Source organism: Canis aureus, chromosome 27, assembly GCF_053574225.1.
Source record: "Canis aureus isolate CA01 chromosome 27, VMU_Caureus_v.1.0, whole genome shotgun sequence".
NCBI classification, from domain to species: domain Eukaryota; kingdom Metazoa; phylum Chordata; class Mammalia; order Carnivora; family Canidae; genus Canis; species Canis aureus.
The window spans coordinates 12,063,515-12,085,635 of record NC_135637.1 but is presented as its reverse complement, the minus strand read 5'-3'; the positions used below and the strand labels follow the sequence as shown (position 1 = coordinate 12,085,635).

Genomic DNA, 22,121 nt, shown 5'->3' with positions numbered 1-22,121 from the left:
CACGTCGTTCACCGTCGTTCTGGCTGGAATCAGGGTAACTGTTCCGATGATTATATAACTTGCCGAGTTCAAGAAAGATAATCCAAAGATAGAAATAATGAAAAAATTTTGAGTGGATTAAAAAAAATTTCCCCCAAATGCAAAAGTTACAGAGCGCGCGCGCGCACACACACACACACAGACACAAACACACACACACAAATATTTATACATACCCATAATCCCACCACTCAGAATGAATAACTGTGAGCCTCTTGATTTACCAGGGAGACGACTTTTTAAATTAGGGACAAAGTAAACCTTTCCCTGTCCCCCAATTCCATCAAATCTGAACCCAAAATAAGTCAACCTACTTCACTTTAATACTGTCTCCACCTCTACCCCAGATTTATCTTAGGGGGTAAATTCCAGGACCCCCGAATTTTCCCGGTGGGCTTTCACATGGCCCAGTCTGTAAACATCCGGCCTCAAGGACAGTCTCCGGCGGAGGCTGCAATCGCAAGAGCGTCCAGATGCATCTGCCACCTCAGCTCCAACTCCCGAGTGCAACTTTGCAGCTCCCGCTCCCGCCAGAGGGCCTATTTGCTCGGCCCGTTTGGCGGAGGGATCCCACGCGCGAGCGCAGCTACGCTCAACCGTCTCCTCCCCCCACCCCGCCGCCCGCGATCTGGCCCCGCCCCCTGCTCGCGCTCTGGTCCCGCCCCCTCCCGCGCGCCCTATGGCCCATAAAGAAGTCCCGGCCGGGCCGCTGCACTCCCCCGCGCGCATCCGTGCGCCGACCGAGACTGGCTAAGGAGTCGGCGGCCATTTTGTTCTTCTCGTGGTTCCAGTGGGGAGAGAAGGAGGAAGCAGGGAGCGGGGCGGTTGGGGGGGACCCGCCGCGGCTGCTGCCACCGCCGCCACCACCGCCTCTGTGCTCGTGGCGTGGGAAAGGAGGTGTGAGTCCCGGGCGCGAGCCGGCGGCGGCGCCGCTGCGGGAGGGTCGGCGGTGGAAGGCGATGGCGGATATAGATAAACTCAACATCGACAGCATCATCCAACGGCTGCTGGAAGGTGAAGGGGTCGGCGGACGGGCTGAGGGGTGGCGGGCGCCCCGGGGGCTCGCGGGGGAGGGGCGAGTTGGGAGGCTGGTTGGGCTGGCAGCGCCGAGGGGAGCGAGCCCCGCCGGTCGACTCGTGGGGCCGGGGGCTGCAGCCGGAGGGAGGCCGGCTGGGGTCCCGTACTTGGCCCAACCCGCGGATCCCGCCGGCTCCGCTCAGCCATTGCTCGGAGGTGCAGCCTTCCTCCCGGAGATTTGAAAACTCCGCTCCCCACCCCCACGTTTCCGGTCCGTACCCCTTTGCGCCCCGCAAATGGGACCAGTCTTCGGAGGAGAGAGAAGGCTGGGGGCCCTGGTCCCACCTGCAGGACGGCGTGTTCCTTACTTTCTGGTACCCGTCCTCCCGGAAACCAATTTGCTGGGGCTGAGAGTTCCACCGGCTTTGGGGACTAATGTCCGGTCTTGCTTTTTTTCTTGTGTGGGGCTGGGGTCGGAGGACCAATTGCTTGTTACTTGATGACGAACATTGATAACCCCCGAGGACGTCGGAACCGACCCCCTCCTGCCTTCCCAAATACTCCCCTTAAGTTATCCTTCTCTCGAAGAGGTCTCAGCGCTCTTTTCTAAACGTGCCACTGAATGTGAAACCAGCGATGATGACAGTTTCGTTATCTTTCCAATATGCCAGGCTCTTTATTAAGCGTTTCGGGTGCATCTCATAATTACATTTATAGGAATAGCGTTTCTAAAGCGCTCTGTGTCAGACATTCTTAGAGCGGTTTACACACAGTTCATAAATTCTCCCAACAACCTTGAGCGGTGGGTGCTTTTGTTTTTTTCCCCCCGTTTTTTGGAAGGAACTGAGAGGTTAAGGCACTTGACCAAGGTCACACATTAGTGAGAGGTTTCAAACCCAGGCTGCCGGGAGCTAGAACTTGCTACGTTCAAGACACCTTAATGTTTGAAGGAAGGAGGTTAAACAGAGGTTAAAAAACAAAAAACAAAAAAAACTTTAATTTTAGCTGCCCTTAGACTCCTGAGGTGCCTGACAATTGATTCGTATTGATGTGGGATACAGATGAAGTTTGGATTTTAAAAAGGGTCGCTGAAGTGAACCTCCCCTCGCCCCCCCCCCCACGCCCACCTGAATTCCCAAGCCTGTCTACTATTGCTAATGTCTTTTTCTGAAACTTTGGAAGAATTCAAATCTCTTGATTTGGGCGCTGGATAATGTAGATTTGGCTGAGTTTTAACTGCTTTTTGCCTTAATTCTCCCCTAAAATACTGTACTGTAAATGCTTGAGAGATGGAGTCCAGAGCAAGAACAGTTGGGGAAGCTCTGGTACTAGAATTTGCAGATTTTTATAATTAAGTCATTAAGATGAAACTCCTGAAAATATCTTAATCCATGCTGAGATTTTTTACTTTTATATTTTCTTAAAGGAAAACCCCATTGAATGTCTAAAGTCTCCTGAAATGCTCTTGAAATGTCGGTGGCATTTGTGGGTTGAAAGCCTTGTCACTCATTCAGTACTTGGCATTTATTATAAGAACTATATTTTTCATGATAGTCAATACGGTCCTTTGATTTATATGAGGCCATAGCCAGCCAGAAACCGATTAAACCAGTTTGCACTAAGAAAGGACCTTTCTCTTAAATATTTTGGTATGAAAAGCTTTAACTTTTGCATATCTGTGCAGGGATATATATGGGTAGATTAGATGAGCTTTATTTCACTAAGGAAACAAAAAATTGGAATCTGTGTTTAGAATAATCAGAACTTTATTTGAATAATCAGAACTTTAAAACTAAGTCTTATTAACTTTACTGTGTTGCCCATAACTTCAGATTTGTTCATTTTAATCTTACTTTTTAAATCATGCTAAGAGATTTACCTTGATGAATCATCTAAAATGAGATTAATCATTTCTTAATAGTTCCTCTTTATGTGTTCGGTTGCACTTGAAAACTAGAATTTTTCTTTTATATTTCATTTTTCATTGAAATTAATAAAGCATGGCATTTTAATGCCTCCAGAATGGGCTTACTGCACAATACTGTATACTTCAGATTTGCTTTTTTCTCATCAATGTTAATTTGGCAGAGAAATGGTTGAAGATGATCCATTGAGGGGACACACACACATCCATGTTAGAAGATGTTGATAATAAATTTTGTGATTTTAAATACCCCCAAAATGTTTTTCCCTAAGAATTTTAATTAAAATGTAAGTATATCAAAATGGCATATGAGTTTTGTGATATTTTTTGTATGTTCAAAATGGTCTTTTAAGACTGTACAAGCTTAGTTGAAAAGTGGCTTGGTAACAGTACCAAAAAGGCAATTCAGTGAGGTCTTAAGAAATTAACAGTGTGTTGATTTGGAATGTAGCTATGAAATTCTTTGCTACTCTAAACTTAAGTAGTTTTTTCTTAAGTGAAGTTTTTTTTGTTTTTTGTTTTTTTTTTGTTTTTAAGTGAAGATTATATAGGTCACTTAGGTGACCCACCTTGGAAGTTTTATCCAAGCTCTGCCTCACTGATGATAAAACTTGAAACTCAGTTTAACTAATGTTCATTTATTTAATAACTATACTATTAAAGTTGGGAGATTTTGAGAGAAAATAAGCCTGCTGTTGATTTGGTCTGATATTCCTACCGTGTTGGAGAAAAGTGAGAGGGCAGTTTTTGACTTTGTAAGTGACCTGACTCAGAGAGATGGCTAGTACTTTTCTTGCACAGCAGGCAGTGTAACTTATTTCACTTCCTGATTTGCAAAAAGCATCTTTGCTCTGAAGATGACCATTGTCAAACTGCAAGACCTTGTCAGGCTCTGCATAATTGTTCTCCTTACCTCAGTGATTTAAATGTGACTTCTGCCTTGGCCCTCAGAAAGCATTTCCTACCTTAATCCTCTGTGTAAGAGTTCATCTGAAAATAGTGTTCAGATACTTCGAAACTATAAAATTAAGTGACCCATGTATTTAGCTTTTTAGTGTAATATGAAACATTTATATTCTAATGTTAAAAAAGCAGCAGTGCCTGGTCTTGAAGATCATACAAAGGACAAGCATGGCAAAACAACAAGCATTGATAAGAATCTGATCAAAGAAAACAAAAGTAGTCTTTTCTAATAAGACTTCTGAAATGATTTTTTAATAGGTCAGATAATTTTGACAATTAGGCTTTTCTTGAGCAATTATCATAGGACATTTTGTTGATAAAGACAGTAATGTCAAAGCTTATGTTACTAATTTCCTTATTTACAAGAAGTCTGTGTTTCAATGCCTCCTGCTCTTTCCTCCCCTTGCAGCATATCAGTAGTAGGCCTCATCCTCTTTTCCTAAGAGAGACATGATCTGCAGCTTGCACTAATCCTAAACCACAGCGTGGAAAGGATTACTCTCCTTATGCCTGAAGTGCCCCCTTGTTTGTCAGTAGCAGGGGCGTCAGTGAAATCTAACAGGTTGGTGGCTTGTGTCATCATGTGCTTGAGGAAATGTAAGCCAGGAGAGCAGAGGCCAGGCTTTCCTTCTCCCCAGCTGGTGAAATAGAGGCAGTGCTGGGTCAAGCATTAGTAATCTGTTGTCAAAGTAGAGGTTGGTTGGTGAAATCGTTTTATGGCTTTGAGACTGCAGTCCTATAATCTTCGACCTGTTCTGCAAATTATGTGCCTGTGCCTGTCAGTGTACTTGAGGTAGGTAAGGATTATTGATCCTGAAGCAGGGCAGGGATTGATAATGATTTTATACCCACTTCACATTAACTTCATTTACAATGAGGGCAATTAGAAGACATTAAAGATTGAAATGGGAAGGAGACCTTATTCTGATGTGAATTGCTTTAAAACTGGAAGTCTCATTCAAGATGAATAGGGAAGGATTTTATATTTTTGGAGTTAATGGAATTCTGGGATGAATTACTGAGTTTTAGGATCAGACTCCTGTATCCAGAGCATGTAAGAACAGATGATTTACTTATAGGTCTTAATTATTTACCTGAAACCTCCAGTGTCTCCACTACTCTAGGGTTTGCTGGCGCCCAGAATGAGTGTCAACTGATATTAAGCCTTACGAAAATGAAAATTACTCTTAAAATGAAGGGTCAGACCTCAGGTCTCTTCAGTGGTATTTTATCAAAATGGGTTGTTAGAATAGAAAAGAAACATTTTGCAATAAACTGGTTTCACAGTAGGTGTAGAAAACTCCAGGTACTTGGAGAGCAGGAGATAGTGTTTTCTAACTACATCCTGAATATTTGTCTTGAGAAAATTGCTATCGCCTCTAAATGTCCAAAGTATATACCATTGTAACATTGTGTGTCACCCATACTTCAATAAAAAAATGCACAAAGTATAGCACCAGCAGTTAGTAAAGTCAAGAATGAGGGAGTGTGTGGCGAGGAAACAATTCAGATGCTCTCAAAGTGGGAAGTCTTCCTGCTGATAACTTTACAGTGAAACCATATGATTCTTGATAACATTTTTGTGGTTTATATTTTTTGTAGAAAAGAACTCAGTTGTTTGTGGAAAAGATTTAATGCTGCAGGTATTCACTGTTTGTCTTGGTTTGAGGTCTTCCAAAATCTGTCATATATTGGAAGGTTATTTATTGATTCTGTCACTGAAATGAATATGGTGTGCAGTAGTCTGAAGATTACCACCTACTTTAATAAGATTATCCTAAAACTGCAAAGTCTGTGTTGGCTTATTTTTACGCTGGTTGTGCCATTTTTAGATTCTAAAATCTCATTATAATTCATCTGGAACTTTTCTTTTTGTGTGTACTGTTCCTTTAATAAGACTTTCTTCTAACAATTAAGGAACTTTTAATTAAGGAGCAAGAAGAATACTTTTTTATTATTCATAAATAATCCCAAAGTCTTATTTCCTTGCATAGTTTTCATTTGTTTTGCTTTTGGCCAGGCTGTCAGAAAAATTAGTGTTGCTTATGAGAAAAAAACTGGCATTGCAAATAATCACTGAAAATATTCTTTTATTATTTCAACTTTTTGTCAGTTTGTTTTTGATAAATTGACTGGAAGCTTCTATCATGTGCTCGTGTTCATGATTTGCCAGATAAATAAGTTTCTACAGAACAGCCTTTGCTGTTAACAGCTATAATTCACTTTTCTGAATCTTTCTAGTCAGATAAAGGTTTTTACTCAAAAGTCGTAAAGTTCTAAATTGGTATATGAATGTCTTGATCACTAACCTACACGTTTACAGTGCCTACTGATTTCCATGCAATGCCTAACAACTGGATTTATGAGAAACACTTCCATCTGGAAAATGGAATTCTTTCTTGTTGAAATATTTTGGATTCCTTTGGCAATTGTTGAAAGAACTTCATATTTACAATTTGAACTAGCGCAGCTACTAATTAGGAAGGTAACATGTGACCACTCTTGAATTTCCCACTAAGGGTCTCCTTTGTGTGCATGTTTCTCCCGTTGCACACAGAACCACAGGGAGGGCTTTAAACCTCAAGGTAAGTATTGACTAATGTTTATTGAGTAGAGCTACACTGCAATTTTCTTTGTAGCTACTAGTGATAAAATGGAGATGTTTTTATTTTAAAAGCCTCTGTCTTAAAAAAAAATAAAAATAAAAAATAAAAGCCTCTGTCTTTTTAATGGTATTGAAGATCCCCTTAAGGTGAACTTTTAGTTTTATAATCTTGATGGAAGGATAGTTGTAGTCAAGCATTTGTAACAAGCTGCAGTTACCTATTCTTAATTTTCTGTGTCTTCCACAAGAAAAGGACAAGATTCTTGTCCATTTTGTTTACCAGGGTATCACCAGCGTCCAGAGGGTCTGGCACATAGTAGATACTCTGCAACTATTCTGTTCAATGTTTGAAGCATGGTTAATAAGTATTGACAGTCTTAAACAGATTGCCTAATTTAGTTCTGATTTAATGCTTCTCATTGGTAAGGATGCTTTGTGATTTTCTATCCTGTCTCAGAATTTTCTTAGGAAGCAATGACCATATATTAGGATTTTGGTAAAGAACAAATCCTTAGCTGGGAGGGTAATAGTATAGTGGAAGCACCACTAGACCTAGTTCGGTGGGGCCTGGTGTCCTTATAAGCTCTGTGACCTTGGACCAAGTCACTGAACCTCTCCCAGATTGTAACAGAAGTGACAGAGCCTAACTTCATAGGATTGTTGTGAGGATTAAGTGGCAATGTAAAACCCTCTAGTGCAGTGCCCAGCACATGATGAGTGCTTGATAAATGTTAGCTACAACTTGTAAGTAATTCTATTGGATGGAACGTTGAAAATAGTGAAGTAGATTTATGTGCTATTGGCCAATATGGCCATTTTTACGAAATATCTAGTGTTTTGGGGCTGCTAATACCCATTATGAAATCTTCTAATTGTTAGCCAAATCATCTTCAACTTGAAATTTAAGATTAGTCCTAAATTTTTGCAACTAGAAAAATGCTCTATTAAAGGCTGATAGGAAAATGACACTATTGTTTTTTTTTTTTTTTTTTTAATTTTAAAGCACAGACACCGGTTTTTTGCTAATTAAAAGTATGTAGTCCAGAATACATGTTTAATTCTAATATCACAAGTCATCAGTACTTGGAGATTTATCCAGATTTCATTCACACAACAAGTTTTGAGCATCTGCCACATAATGGCCAAGGACATGTACACTGCAGAGCCAGTCATGTAGTCTTGGGTTTTACTTAGTCTACCAGAGCGTCCAGATGAATAGGTGGAAGCAAAATGGCATTTACAATACAAAGTATGTGTGCCCTGAGTAGTTTCCAGGTGTTGTGAAAGCATTTCAGAAAGCATAAAGTAAGCTTATAGGAGAGGCTCTGCGGGGCAAAGTAATATATAAGCAGTCTTGAAGGATGAGCAGGTATTTGCCAATTGGTAGATGATGGTGTTGGTGGTGTCTGTTTTCATAATTTTATTACTTGAGCTAATTGTAGGGAATTTAAGAAGCTTTGTATTTAATGAGCACTGTTCCTCAGGTACAAAATCTTGATTTGTTCTAGAAAAACCGCATTTAATCCTTATTGCACATTAAGAATAATTTTTGTTAGCAATATTGCTTTTTAACTTACCTGTACACTCCAGAGGACCAACAGGAAAACAAAATAAGAAAACTATCACAAACTATTGTCTAAAGGTGGTAGTGGGAAACCTCCAAAACCGGTAAAATTTATATTAGCAACATTGATTTAATCTGATGGCATTGATTTAATATAGCATTCATATAAAAAGTACAGCCTTTGTTACATATAGGTGTAGATTAATTATTGTATACTCTCCTAAAAGACTTAAAGTGGACTATTCATTCACAAGTTTGGGGCTCTGCTGAGAAAGATTGAGATTGAAAACCAGAAGCTTCTAGGAGTCCCCTCCTAGCCAAAAATAAAGTTTCCTGCTGGGCAGTCTGCCCAAGCTTGTGGTATAATTGCTAATGATTGGGGTTTTCTGGCCAGTGAAGCAGGAATCCTACTGTCTTTTCTGACAGGAGTGTTTCTTGAATTCTCTGCTGTGTGTTAGGAGACAAAATTACTGTGGTTCTGGAAAAAACATTTTTTTATTGCTCAGTTGCTCTGTAGTATTATAGATGTGTGTTTCATATCTTCCCTCAAAAATTATCATTACTTTGCTTTCATCTTTGTTGCTTCTCATTTCATAATATTTTGATTTGAAGGAGATTGATGATAGTTTAGTTACATATTTTGGGGTCCAAAGTAGTGATTTGCTCAAGACTATAAAACCAGTACAGAAACTTGGGGCTGGCTCCCAGTTCCACTGCTCTCTCAACATTTTCTCTTTATTATGTGCTTCAGGAGTTTGGCCCTTTCCTCCTGTCATCTTTTCTTGCTTATTGTCTTTCATTGAAGGATACATAGTGTTCGGTTTCTGTTCAAAACCTTTTTCTTGGGCCACCTAGGTGGCTCAGTGGTTGAGCATCTGCCTTCAGCTCAGATCATGATCCTGGGATCAAGTCCCCTATCAGGCTCCCGATGAGGAGCCTGCCTATGTCTCTGCCCCTGTGTCTCTCATGAATAAATAAAATCTTAAAAAACAAAACAATCTCAAAAAACAAAGCAGTTTTCTTCAGAGAACTCAGGGTTTTGGTGGCTATTCAGGCTGAAGAATGACTTTGCCTTAGACAGTAAATGGACACAGCCATTTTTAATAGGAAAAATTATCAACAAGCATCAGGTTTTTTATTTGTAATTTTTATCACTCTGTAAAATAAGATTTTTACAGAACAAAGCTAGATACAAACCAGTTAAACTTACTGCTTTGAATTTGTTTAGTTATTAAGCTGAATGATTTTGTAAGTTAAATATAAAGCCTCCCAAACTGATAAAATTTAAATTATCAACAATAATTTAATCTGATAGATTTTGTGGTTTTGTTGAAACAGAATCATTTTATATTAGGTTTCATGATGAAAGGATGTTAGAACCTAACATTCTATATTTAGTCTGGTCCTATGTTTTTGCTTCAGTTCTAATTCATAGAATGCTTTTATAAATCTTTTATACAGAATGAGAAGTAAGACTGATTACAAGTTGAAGATAATCACTGCCTGTATTTAACCATACCTTACCATCAAGCAGACCACCTCATAACTGTAAAGCTAAGATATTAGCAATTCAGTGCTATTTAAGCAGTACTTAGTGACTGTCTAATCTGCTACAACTGGAATCAAAACAGAACGTTTCATTTTGGGACACCTGAGTGGCTCAGTTGGTTGAGTATCTCCCTTAGGCTCAGGTCATGATCCAGAGTCTGGGATCGAGCTCCACATCTGTCTCCCTGCTCCTCTGGGAGCCTGCTTCTCCCTCCTCGAGGAGCATGCCCCTGCCACTCCCCCTGCTTGTTCATTCGCACGCTCTCGCTCTTTCTCAGAATAAATAAAACCTGAAAGAAAGAAAGAAAGAAAGAAAGAAAGAAAGAAAGAAAGAAAGAAAGAAAGAAAGAAAGAAAGAAAGAAAGAAAGAAAGAAAGAAAAGAAAGAAAAGAAAGAAAAGAAAGAAAAGAAAGAAAAGAAAGAAAATTTCATTTCCTGCCTACCTGCTGATAAATGAACTGTTACAGGGCTGGAGTGCTTTACTTTGATAGGGAGTAGACCTCAAGCGTGGTCGGATGTGGGCAACACCTAGTGCTGTACCAATATTTATTTATTCTATTTCTTGTTTTGTTTTGTATCTGTTCAGATTACTAAGAAACCTTTCTTATAGCACTCACTGACATCCTTTGCCCTCTAAAGGCATAATCGTATTCACAGATGCAATCGCAGAGATTGCAGAGCAAACATGTACAGTATGTACAATGAGCCTAAAGTGTGTTTCAATAAAATGCAAACAACACTTAAATTTTTTCAGAGAACTCTTGAAATACCAATCATCCTCTGAAAAACACTGGTCGGGGGAAGGTTCTGAGCATTCAATCTTTTTTATTTTTTATTAAATTTTTTTTAGAAGATACACACATGGCGGGGGGGGGGTGGGCAGAGGGAGAGGAAGAGAGAATCTTAGGCAGACTCTGCACTGAGCCCGGAGCTCAATCACATGACCCTGAGATCACAACCTGAGCTGAAATCAAGAGTCAGACACTTAGGAACACCTGGGTGGCTTAGCAGTTGAGCTCTGCCTTCAGCTCAGGGCGTGATCCCGGGGTCCTGGGATCAGGTCCCACATCGGGCTCCCTGTGAGGAACCTGATTCTCCATGTTTCTGCACCTCTGCCTCTCTCTGTTTCTCTCATGAATAAATAAATAGTCTTTTTTTTTTTTTTTAATTGTTGACACTTAACCGAGTCATCCAGGTGTTCTTCCAGTCTTTCTTTGTTTGTTTGTTTTTCATGAGAGAAAAAGGCAGAAGGAGGAGAAGCAGACTTCATGCAGGAGCCCAATGTGGGACTCGATCCGGGAACTCCGGGATCATGTCCTGAGCCAAAGGCAGATGCTCAACTGCTGAGCCACCCAGGCATCCCGCAATCTCACATTTTAAAACAAGAATCCATAGAATCAACTCAGTAACATGACAATCTCTGAAATCTATTCTACAATTACTAATTCATTTATTTTTTTAAAGATAGATTGATTGATTGATTGATTGATTTATGATAGGCAGAGAGAGAGGCAGAGACACAGGAGGAGGGAGAAGCAGGCTCCATGCAGGGAGCCCGATGTGGGACTTGATCCCGGGACTTCAGGATCGCGCCCTGGGCCAAAGGCAGGCGCCAAACTGCGGAGCCACTTAGGGATCCCCCTACTAATTCATTTGTAAGGCTGGAGAAGAGTAGACAAGATTGGGGGCAGAAAGAGAGGGTCTGGTGGGCAGGCTATAGGTGAACAAGGCCGATTGTGTGGCTTGGATGCAAAACTGAGGCCTTGGGCTGTGCCGCAGCAGGTCTGATTTCAGCAAGTAGCAAAAGAATGCCTTTCTAACAATATTCATACACAGTGTGTGGCCCTTTGTTCAGGATACTGTAAGAAGTCTTAATTTGTTATAGAAGATGCAACTAAATAAAATCCTATCTAAGATTTTACAATTATAATTAGGCATTAAAACCATATTCTTGGGATCCCTGGGTGGCGCAGCGGTTTAGCGCCTGCCTTTGGCCCAGGGCGCGATCTTGGAGAACCGGGATCGAATCCCACATCAGGCTCCCGGTGCATGGAGCCTGCTTCTCCCTCTGCCTGTGTCTCTGCCTCTCTCTCTCTCTCTCTCTCTCTGTGACTATCATAAATAAATAAATAAATAAATAAACAAACAAACAAACAAACCATATTCTTTAGAAGTGTTACAAAAATAAAGTCAGGCCGGTTAAACTGTTTTTGCCTCCTCCTTATTAAAACTTGTGCCTTTTCAGATAATTTTTATGTTAAATTGTATCTTGACTTCATTTGACTAACTGGAGTTTTTCTCCCTACAGTGAGAGGGTCCAAGCCTGGTAAGAATGTCCAGCTACAGGAAAATGAAATCCGAGGACTGTGCTTAAAGTCCCGAGAGATCTTTCTCAGTCAGCCTATCCTACTAGAACTTGAAGCACCACTCAAAATATGTGGTAGGTTTTGGCACATGAACAGTTGCCTTTGGTTACGCAATTGATTGAGTGACTTGAGGATATATAGATGTCCTTGTATTAGCCAGCAGAATTGTTTGCTATTTATGAATAACCTGGGACTACTTAAAATTAAATAATTTTAACTTTAGAATAAATATTTCTAATGGACTTAGTTTACTTAGATGTGCTTCAGATTTTCTAAAAACTATTTCACTAAAGTAATTTAAACATTGCATCAGAAAGAAACGACACCGAATGGAGAGCTAATAAAAGGTCTGAACTATATAAATATATGTGAATTACATTTACACTTAAAGCAAAACATTATGCTTAAAAAATAGACCTCCTTTGATACTGTTTTGTAGTCTGTTTCTACATGATAGAGATAATCTGTATAAAAACTGAAATTCATCTGAGTAATGCTAAATATTTTAGCATATTTGACTATATTGATAACATTTATATGTTTATTTTTAAAGTAAACTCTATGGCATTATGTAGCAGGGAGATATTGAGAGCTGAATGAATTTGGGCGTGTGGTGTGTGTACCTTTGTTCACACAGGTCTGGGTCACACTAGCAGTGCAGCAGTTCTACTGACACAGAACCTGCAGACTGAGCTGCCAGAGATCTGATATTGAACAACCAACCTGAAAGGAAAGCCATGTTACTTAGCAAGAAGGCCTACCTGGGCATTAATAATCCTTTCCACAAAATTAATTCTTAATTAACTGAGTTGTCTGTGAGATTCTGGACATAAACATATGCTTAAAATTGTTATTAAGCTGAATTGAACTAAAATATGATAGAAGATTGGAAATTAGTGTTAGCTGTCAAATTTAACTCTTCATTATTAGAGGTCAATCCCGTTATGCAGTGTATGTTTAAAAAATATTTCCAAAATTTTTTTGGTGGATTAAACAATAGTATGAGGGCACTGTGTAACAGAACTCTTGCTTCTAGGTGATATCCATGGGCAATACTATGATTTGCTTCGACTTTTCGAGTACGGTGGTTTCCCGCCAGAAAGCAACTACCTGTTTCTTGGGGACTATGTGGACAGGGGGAAGCAGTCATTGGAGACTATCTGCCTCTTACTGGCTTACAAAATCAAATATCCCGAGAATTTTTTTCTTCTCAGAGGAAACCATGAATGTGCCAGCATCAATAGAATTTATGGATTTTACGATGAATGTAAGTACTTTCTACATCTAAGGAAGATTTCCTCAAACTGAAATACTTGATCGTAAAACGGCAAATATTTTGTTAGGATACATGAGCATTTAGATAAAATGTTTAATCTGTCGTTTTCTATTTCATAAACTTGTTTTTTCTTAGGTTAGAAAAATAACACTGCCACTGCGGTATATATAATAATGCCCTAGTTTCTTTTATGATGTGACTATTTGATTAAGAAGTAATGATTGCAGTGGTGGCTTCTTTAATATCTTTGTTGAACTAATTTTTAGTACAACTCTGAGAACCTGTCCAAATCTGTTTTTAACAACTTTATTGAGATATAATTTCATTCCATAAAATCTGTCTAAGTGTACAGTTCAGTGATTTTTAGTAAATTCATGGGGTTGTGCAACTATCACCACAGCCCCAGGCAAACACTAACCTGTTTTCTGTCTGTAGATTTCTAGGTAATTTCATGTAAATGATATCTGGAAATATATAAATAACTGGTTTTTAAATTTTGTGATTTGTTTTGTTTTTGTTTTTCCTTCTGGCACATGTGTACCCAGGACAAACAGCAGTTACTATCCTAAAATGTGCTGAAAGGAGAAAGCAAAATTATAAAACGAAAAAATCATTTGTATACTATTTTATACATATTACAACCCATTTTGGATTGTTGTGCACTTTGGGTTGGTAGTTGACAAAAAAAGCTGAAGATTCTTAAAGCTTTAAAAATTACCAGTTTAGGTGGAATTTTGTTTTTGTAGTGTTGTTTAATAAGTATAAAATGTTTAAAGAAAAGGGTTTGAGTCCTTACCCTTACCCTTCTTTTGTGCTTACCATTTCTGCTAGGAGGAGCTTTGGGCTGGGAGGAGAGAGGTGGTTAAGGAATTCATTCAAGCTACTGCATTTGCCAGTGATGATAATAAGACCAGTTAAGAATTGTCCCTGTGGTCCTCCCCTAGACTATAGTCATAACCTGTAGTGTGCTGTTTTTCCATCTCTGTTCCATATAGATGTGTTCAGCTAGATCATTTGTTAGACATGCACTACTAGAAAGATTATATTTCTAGACTTCACTCTCTTAATCTCACCCTCTGCCAGTTGTATGTTTGCCTTGTCTAAGGCCCTAACACCCAGCTGGTAAGATGAGATGGGAAGGGATCACCAAAGAAAAATCTGATGGGTTCTGAACTGACTAGGGCAATTGAGTCTGTGGCCAGAAAGGTTTTTTTTGTTGTTGTTGTTGTTTTTAAGTAATCCCCGTACACAATGTGGGGCTTGAACTCACCACCCCAAGATCAAGAGTCAGATGTTCTACCAACTGAGCCAGCCAGGTGCCTCAAGGAAGATTTGATTTTTGACAATGAGTCTATCAGAAGTACCAGTAAAGCAGTTATTACTCCTAAGGTAGTGAAATGAGAGGCAACAAGTTTTATAAATTGTGTGTGTGTGTGGGGGGGAGTTAAGATTTATTTACTCATGAGAGACACAGAGTGGCAGAGACATAGGTAGAGGGAGAAGCAGGCTCCCTGTAGGGAACCTGATGTGGGACTCGATCCCAGGATACCGGGATCACGACCTGAACTGAAGGCAGATCCTCAACCACTGAGCCACCCAGGTACCCCTATAAATTGTGTTTTGGATACTTGCTATAGATGCTACTTTTTAGAGCAGATTCCTTTTATACACTGTTTAGCAAGTACGTTGATGTTTTCATTGATGAAACTCAAATCCAGATGATCTCTTTGTTGTGACATATATCCAAGTGTGAGGATATTCAAGACATTGTATTCAGCTTCTTTTTAATGCAGGAAACTTTTTTTTTTTTTTTTTAATGCAGGAAACTTTAAAAATTATTTTAGATGGTCAGCATTGGTTCTTGTTTGGTCATCAAGACTTACTGATTAACCTTCTGCTCAAGCTCCCTTCACCCCCATCAGGCAGGTATAACTTGCCATACAATCTACTTGTGGGCAGAAAGGCATCTTGACAGAAATGGCTTTCAATTAATGGCTTACAGACTTCAAAAAAACTGTTGATAATTAAAATTTTAAGTTCTAATGAAAAGCTTTATTAAAATGTAGATTTTCATGGAACAATTTAAAACCACTGCTTTAAGTGATAAGCTTATTTCACAAGTATAACACGCACTCTTCTGTACTACAGTTTCTCTCTCTGCCCCCACCCTAACTTTATATAAAGAGTGCAGTCCTGGGGGGCACTTAAGTGTCTGCCTTCAGCTTGGGTCATGTGCCACAGTCCTGGGATTGAGCCCTGCGTTAGGTTCCCTGCTTGTTGGAGAGCCTGTTTCTCCCTCTGCTGTTCCTTCCCCTGCTTATGTGTGCACAGGCGTCGCATTCTCTTTGTCAAATGAATAAAATCTTTAAAAACAAAAACGTAGTCCTAGAAAAGCTGGAGTATCTGTTGTTAGAAAAAATGTGAATATGTATTATCCTTTTCTGATAACCAGAGCTGTCTGATCTGTAGTAATAGGAAACTGCATTAGGAGATCTGGCTCAGAATCCCTGGATTTGGAAGTTTGAAAAGATCTTGGCAGTTATCCAGACTAAACCTTTCTGGAGCCAGATGTTCCTTCTGGTCTGAAGTGGCCTTGGAGAGGAAGTGTAGAGAGTACAGAAAGCAGGACTCTAAGACTTAGTTAAGAAGCTCAGAGGGCAGCCTCTGTGGCACAGCAGTTTAGCGCCTAGCGCCGCCTGCAGCCCAGGGCATGATCCTGGAGACCTTGGATCGAGTCCCACGTCAGGTTCTCTGTGGAGCCTGCTTCTCCCTCTGCCTGTGTCTCTGCCCCTCTCTCTCTCTCTCTCTCTCTCTCTCTCTGTGTGTGTCTGGAAGGGAGGGAGGGAGGAAGGAAGGAAGAGAAAGAAAGGAAGGAAGGAAAGAAAGAAGAAAAGAAAGAAGCTCAGAGGCAACAGGAGGAAAAATCCTACTTTTTGTTGAAGGAGCCAATAAAGATAGAGGAATCGGCAAGACAAGCTGGAGTGTATTGCATTAGTAAAGAATCAGAGAGCAAAGCAGACAGACTTCAAGAAGGAAGAGGATTTATCAGCACTGGCAAATGCAACATGTAGGCAAAGGAAGAATCCAAGCGAGTCCTTAGCCATTGGATGGTCTTCCAGAGATAAGCTTCTGTGGAAAATGGGAGATGGAACCAAATCACTTTTATGAATGGAGGTTAGGATTAGCCCACCCTTGTTATTTTATCATTGTTGGAAAATTGGAGGTGGTGATTGTGTACAGGTTCCCTTTCAGCCTTTTATAGAGAGGAATGCTGTTTGGTTTCCAGAACCCTCCAGTGAAGAAAGATAAGGAATTAGTGAATTATTGACCTCCAAAGAAGTACAAAACAGGGTGAACCATGGTGAGAGTTATACCCAGTCATAGAAAAATACGAATTATTAGTAAGAAAGGAAGTCTTCCAACACAGAGGTAGAAGTCACGTTTTTTTTGAATTTGTATTACATTCCAAACTCTGTGCTAAATTCCATACCCAGCTGATGGGCAGTAGAGTGGAAGGTGTGGTTCAGGATCCTGCTGCTTGGGCCAGCAGGATGGACTGATGGACTTTCTAAGAGATTGAGCTTTAAACCTGTAGATGTCCCTAGAATAAGAAAGGAGAGGAGTCGAAGGACAAACTTGGATTTAGGAATGAAGATTGTGCTTTGATCTTTGATTTTTCTGGTACAGAGGGTACAGGAGAAAGGCACCCAACAATTGGGCCGTTCTCAACCCAATTCAGACAGATTTGTGCTTCCAGAATTTATGAGTAGGTTTTTAAACTCAGAACATAAATGAAAACAGTACCTTAGAGTCCTGCTTTTGTCTAAATCACACTATGACTCCAGAATGCAAGGAATATAGGGGCTGGTAAGGGAAATATAACCACCCTATAACATTGTTTTTCTGGGGGACATTCTGAGCATTTATGGCAGGGTTAGGAAGTTATCCTGGAGTGTCTGTAGTAAGCAATCTATATTCCCTTATACTCGTTTGTACCTTCTAGGGTGTGTAGGTCTAGGAGTTGATCTGGTACCAGTGGGCTATTGATAGTGGGAGATGGAATGAGTGTTAATTTTATGAAGCTTCCTCAGAAGGAAGATGGTAATGGCACGTGCGTAAGCTGTTCATAATTGCCTGTGGGTTGAGATTAGACAAAACAGACAACTTAGATTCCAGAGTTGGTGCTACCAAATGATGATTGGGGGTTAATGATAATCCTTAGTTATTACCTTTGGGATTCTGATTTCAAACCTCTATGGGATTTTAAAGTAGATCTAGTTCTGTTAAACCTACCCTTCAGGGAATTTTTAATAAAAGCATAGTTCTTGTTTACTTAAAAAGTAATTAGCCCCTTATTTTGGGGAGAAGTCCTGAGAGAATGAACCTGCAGAACACCAGTCTCTTTTTAACCACCCTGAAATTTTCACAGGTAAAAGAAGATATAACATTAAACTATGGAAAACTTTCACAGACTGCTTTAACTGTTTACCGATAGCAGCCATCGTGGATGAGAAGATATTCTGCTGTCATGGAGGTATGTGGGCTGATTTTAGTTCCAGATAGATTTTGTTCCCTTCTGAAGGGTATATACACTTTGACATTTATGAGTTGTCATTGGGATGACTTCTCTGTCAGGGTTCTCTTTTATTGATGTGCTACATCATGGGTCCACTCTGGTGCATCCAGGATCATTTGGATAGAAATCTAAAGTAAGAAATTGATTTGTTACAGGGAATTCTAGGCTCTGTAACAGTTTGACTTGAAAATAGAGCAGAAAGTGTTTTTAAATATAAAATGAAGAGCAATTAATGTGCTGTATCCTAGATCCTCCAGAATACTGAAAATGTGAGTAGACTTTCCTTGATCTGTTTTTCATCCTCTCCTTTCAGAAATTTTTCTGACTTGGATTTTAAAAGTGATTTTATTTTTCTCAGTGGTTGTGCTTTGTATGACATAATTAATTAAGATAGTAATTGCGAAAAGGATTTCTTGTTGCCTGTGGTCAGAAATTAGACAACTTAAAAAAAAAAAAAAAAAGAAATTAGACAACTGTCAAAGAGCCAATACAATGAATGTATTTTAATAAAGCAGTTATCCCTGCCCTCCTGTATTTCAACTGGTTTGGTAGAGCTGGGCATGTGATTTTTTTTTTTTTTTTTTTTTTTTTTTAACGTAAAAACTACCCCCAACATGGGGCTCAAACTTAAAACACCAAGATCAGGAGTTGCATGCTCCACCCAGTGAGCCAGCCAGGCATCCCTGGGCATGTGATTTTAAATTCAGATGAAAGTCAGCTGCATCTGAGCTGGTCTGATAGACTTGATGGTCCTTGGACAGCACAAATTTCCTAGAAAGCTACATCACACCTGAGTATCTGCACCCTCTACACCCAGTCATTACAAATGGTTGGCAATCTAGAATGTACAATTGTTCATTATTATCATCAAAGGAGTTGAGGAGTGGTTGTCTAATAAATCACTAGATTTTAATTTTATAGAGCTCTGTATGTTGAGGTAACTGATTCCATATACCGTTTAAGCATACTGTGCCTTGTAGATTGGTGCATATGATAAATTGCATTGCTTTTTCAAAGTTGTTTTTCTAACCAAAGCTTAATAAGAAAATATAGCCATAGGTTTAAGCTTTCCATGTTAGACTCATGGAGTATCTCTGTAAGCAAATGGAATATTAAAGTTCTATTTTCTTCCTCTTTTTTTTTTTTTTTTTCCATTTAATAGGTTTATCACCAGATCTTCAATCTATGGAGCAGATTCGGCGAATTATGCGACCAACTGATGTACCAGATCAAGGTCTTCTTTGTGATCTTTTGTGGTCTGACCCCGATAAAGATGTCTTAGGCTGGGGTGAAAATGACAGAGGAGTGTCCTTCACATTTGGTGCAGAAGTGGTTGCAAAATTTCTCCATAAGCATGATTTGGATCTTATATGTAGAGCCCATCAGGTATTGATTTTGAATTTTACATGTACACTTAAGAGCATGTGTGTGAGCACAGATTCTCCTTGTTGATTTTAGTGGGTAGGTATTGCTTATTCATACAAAATGTCTCTGCAAGTGACCTATAGGATATCAGACTCAATGGGAAACTGAAAAGTAGTTTTGCTCACCTGCAGTTTGCACCTACTTATACTGAAAACGTTTTCTCTCCAAGGTGGTTGAAGATGGATATGAATTTTTTGCAAAGAGGCAGTTGGTCACTCTGTTTTCTGCACCCAATTATTGTGGAGAGTTTGACAATGCAGGTGCCATGATGAGTGTGGACGAAACTCTAATGTGTTCTTTTCAGGTAGATGATGCTTTCAACATTGTTTCCTACTGTTAAGGCTGAATTTTACTGACTTTTTTTTAGAAATTGCTGTTTTCTGCCTACTGTTCATCTATGTTGAGTAGACAAAGTTTTTATTTTCCCATACAAGTGTTAGTTCTAATTCAGTAATGAGTGAACTGCCTTTTAAGAGGGGGGGAAATTGTCAGAGAACCTTAGCTGCCATGTTGAATTTAACTGTTTTTACATTATTTAAGTGGGGTAAAAAAAAGTATTGGCTCCTTGTGCTTATAGTTCTTTTACTATAAATCTAAAACTTAAAATGTCAGTGTAATGTTCAGCTAAAATTAGAGTAGAACTAACTGCCACATGCCAGATGTGCTGTGTGATTACTCTTTTCCCACCACTTCTTTGTAATTTCTATAAGACTTGTTGATTCACCGTGACATCATTTATTTGGCCCTCACTTGGCACAAAAGTATCATTTACATGTAAAGTCTGTCTGAATCTTTTTCTCATTCTCTTATTATGATTAAATTTGTACAATTTCAAGCTAGCCCAATCATAATCATAAAGCCACTGAAGTCAATTAAATGTTGTTTTACCAACTATCAGGGAAAACTTGCAACTCCCAGCGATTGTGAGAGGGCTCCCTATGGGTTTGAAAAACACTGCTCTAGAGATACTACAAGATCTGACTTCAGAAAATTGTCATTTTATCCAGAGGCCAAATAATTTGTCCATGTATTTCATCTGTTCATCATAGCATTTATTACCAAAATGTGTACATGTTAGCTTGGTTTGTTAATATGTTAGTGGGACTTTGAGAGTTTTCTTGGGTCTGTTTTAAACAATCAGAAACCTTTCTAAACAAAAGATTTGAGTGAGATTTAAGAAATCTTAAGATTTTGGGTTGAGACTATTTCTTAAAATTGCACTATCTTTTAATCTTTGCAGATTTTAAAGCCTGCAGAGAAAAAGAAGCCGAATGCCACGAGACCTGTAACACCTCCAAGGGGTATGATCACAAAGCAAGCAAAGAAATAGATGTCATTTTGACACTGCCTAGTTGGGACTTGTAACATAGAGTATATAACCTTCATTTTTAAAACTGTAATGTGTATTGGTCGGCTTGCTCAAATAATGTGTTTGTGGGGTCCCCTCTTCCATTTTTTGAGTTAATGAATGGCATTTGCTGGTTATAACAGCAAATGAAAGATTCTCCACTCCCAAGAAAAAATGTTTTGTTTTTTTAATTCTGTATTCCTTTTGCAAACAACTTTAATGATGGTGTTAAAGCTGTACACCCCAGGACAGTTTATCCTGTCTAAGGGGTAAGTGTACAATTGATCTTTTTAAAATTCAGTTCAACCCATGAATAATGTAAATGCTCGTTTTCTTTAGGATATAAAGAGAGCCCTAGGGTGCTCAATCTGTACATGTTATTGTCATAAAGTGCATACTGTTGATTACAAACCACTGTGAACATTTTTTTTTTTAATTTTGTTTCAAAGGGATTGCTTTTTTCTCTCATTGTCTTGTCATGTACAAACTAGTTTTTATAGCTATCAACATTAGGATTAACTCAACCTTGCCAGCATCACTGGTATGATGTATATTTAATTAAAGCACACTTCCCTTACCGTATACTCAAAATGACGATTAAAGCCATTATTTTAAATGTTTGTGACTCTTTCCTAAAGCCAAAGTTTCTGTTGAAATATGTATTGACACACCCCTAAGTACAAGGTTGTGTACATGGTTGTGCACACATGCTACCTTCTTAGGGATTCAAAAACAGGTTTTTGGTTTTGAATAGCAATTAGTAACATAGTGCTATTTAAGGTATTAATGATTAAAGTTAATAACATTTTGTACAATTTCCATATAGTCTATTCATTAAGTAATCTTTTTACAGTTACATCAGGCCTGAACCCGTCCATTCAGAAAGCTTCAAATTATAGAAACAATACTGTTCTATACGAGTGACTGATTATGCTTTCTTTGGCCTACATTCTTTATTCTGCGGTGAAGTTGAGGCTTATAAGTCAAAACAAAGGAAATAACTTACTATCCACCAGTTTATACAGAACTCACAGAATCTATGACTTTTTTAAACTAAGATCTGTTAAAAAGAAATCTGTTTCAACAGATGACCGTGTACAATACCATGTGGTGAAAATGAATTCAGACTTATTAAACGACGAACTTGTTAAATCCTCTCAGTGTCTATTTATCAGCACAATACACACAGGAGAACTGTTGATGGCATATTGAATAGATTTTAATGAATAAATTGCTCTGGAAACCACACAGTTTCAATTTGGATTTGTTTTCCTTCAAATAGTCTGTTTTCCAAAGATGGACTATAATATGGATGCTCATGTTTGTGGAGGTCTAACCTGGATGTAACTACGTTTCTGAAGTAGGGTGATGAGATTGAGCTGTCCTCCCCTGCTGTTTAGGAGATGTGGGGCTTGCTGAGCTGCCATGTCACCTGCACCCATAGTTATCTGTTGGTCTGGGTTCACTTGA

At 39.1% G+C, this 22,121-nt stretch overlaps 1 protein-coding gene and 1 long non-coding RNA gene across 2 annotated transcripts in view; one reads left to right on the top strand and one right to left on the bottom strand.

Annotated features, from left to right (window-relative positions):
• The window catches only part of LOC144299848 (uncharacterized), a 52,555-nt gene that overhangs the window by 28,369 nt on the left and 2,065 nt on the right, over nucleotides 1-22,121 (bottom strand). The window lies entirely within an intron of this gene.
• On the top strand, nucleotides 717-21,897 carry PPP1CC (protein phosphatase 1 catalytic subunit gamma). Its single transcript, XM_077875597.1, has 8 exons — nucleotides 717-1,053; nucleotides 11,969-12,100; nucleotides 13,063-13,293; nucleotides 17,732-17,836; nucleotides 19,041-19,264; nucleotides 19,473-19,607; nucleotides 20,544-20,604; nucleotides 21,505-21,897. Exons 1-8 carry the CDS (start codon nucleotides 999-1,001, stop codon nucleotides 21,573-21,575), a joined length of 1,014 nt encoding a protein of 337 aa, XP_077731723.1. The 5' UTR covers nucleotides 717-998; the 3' UTR covers nucleotides 21,576-21,897.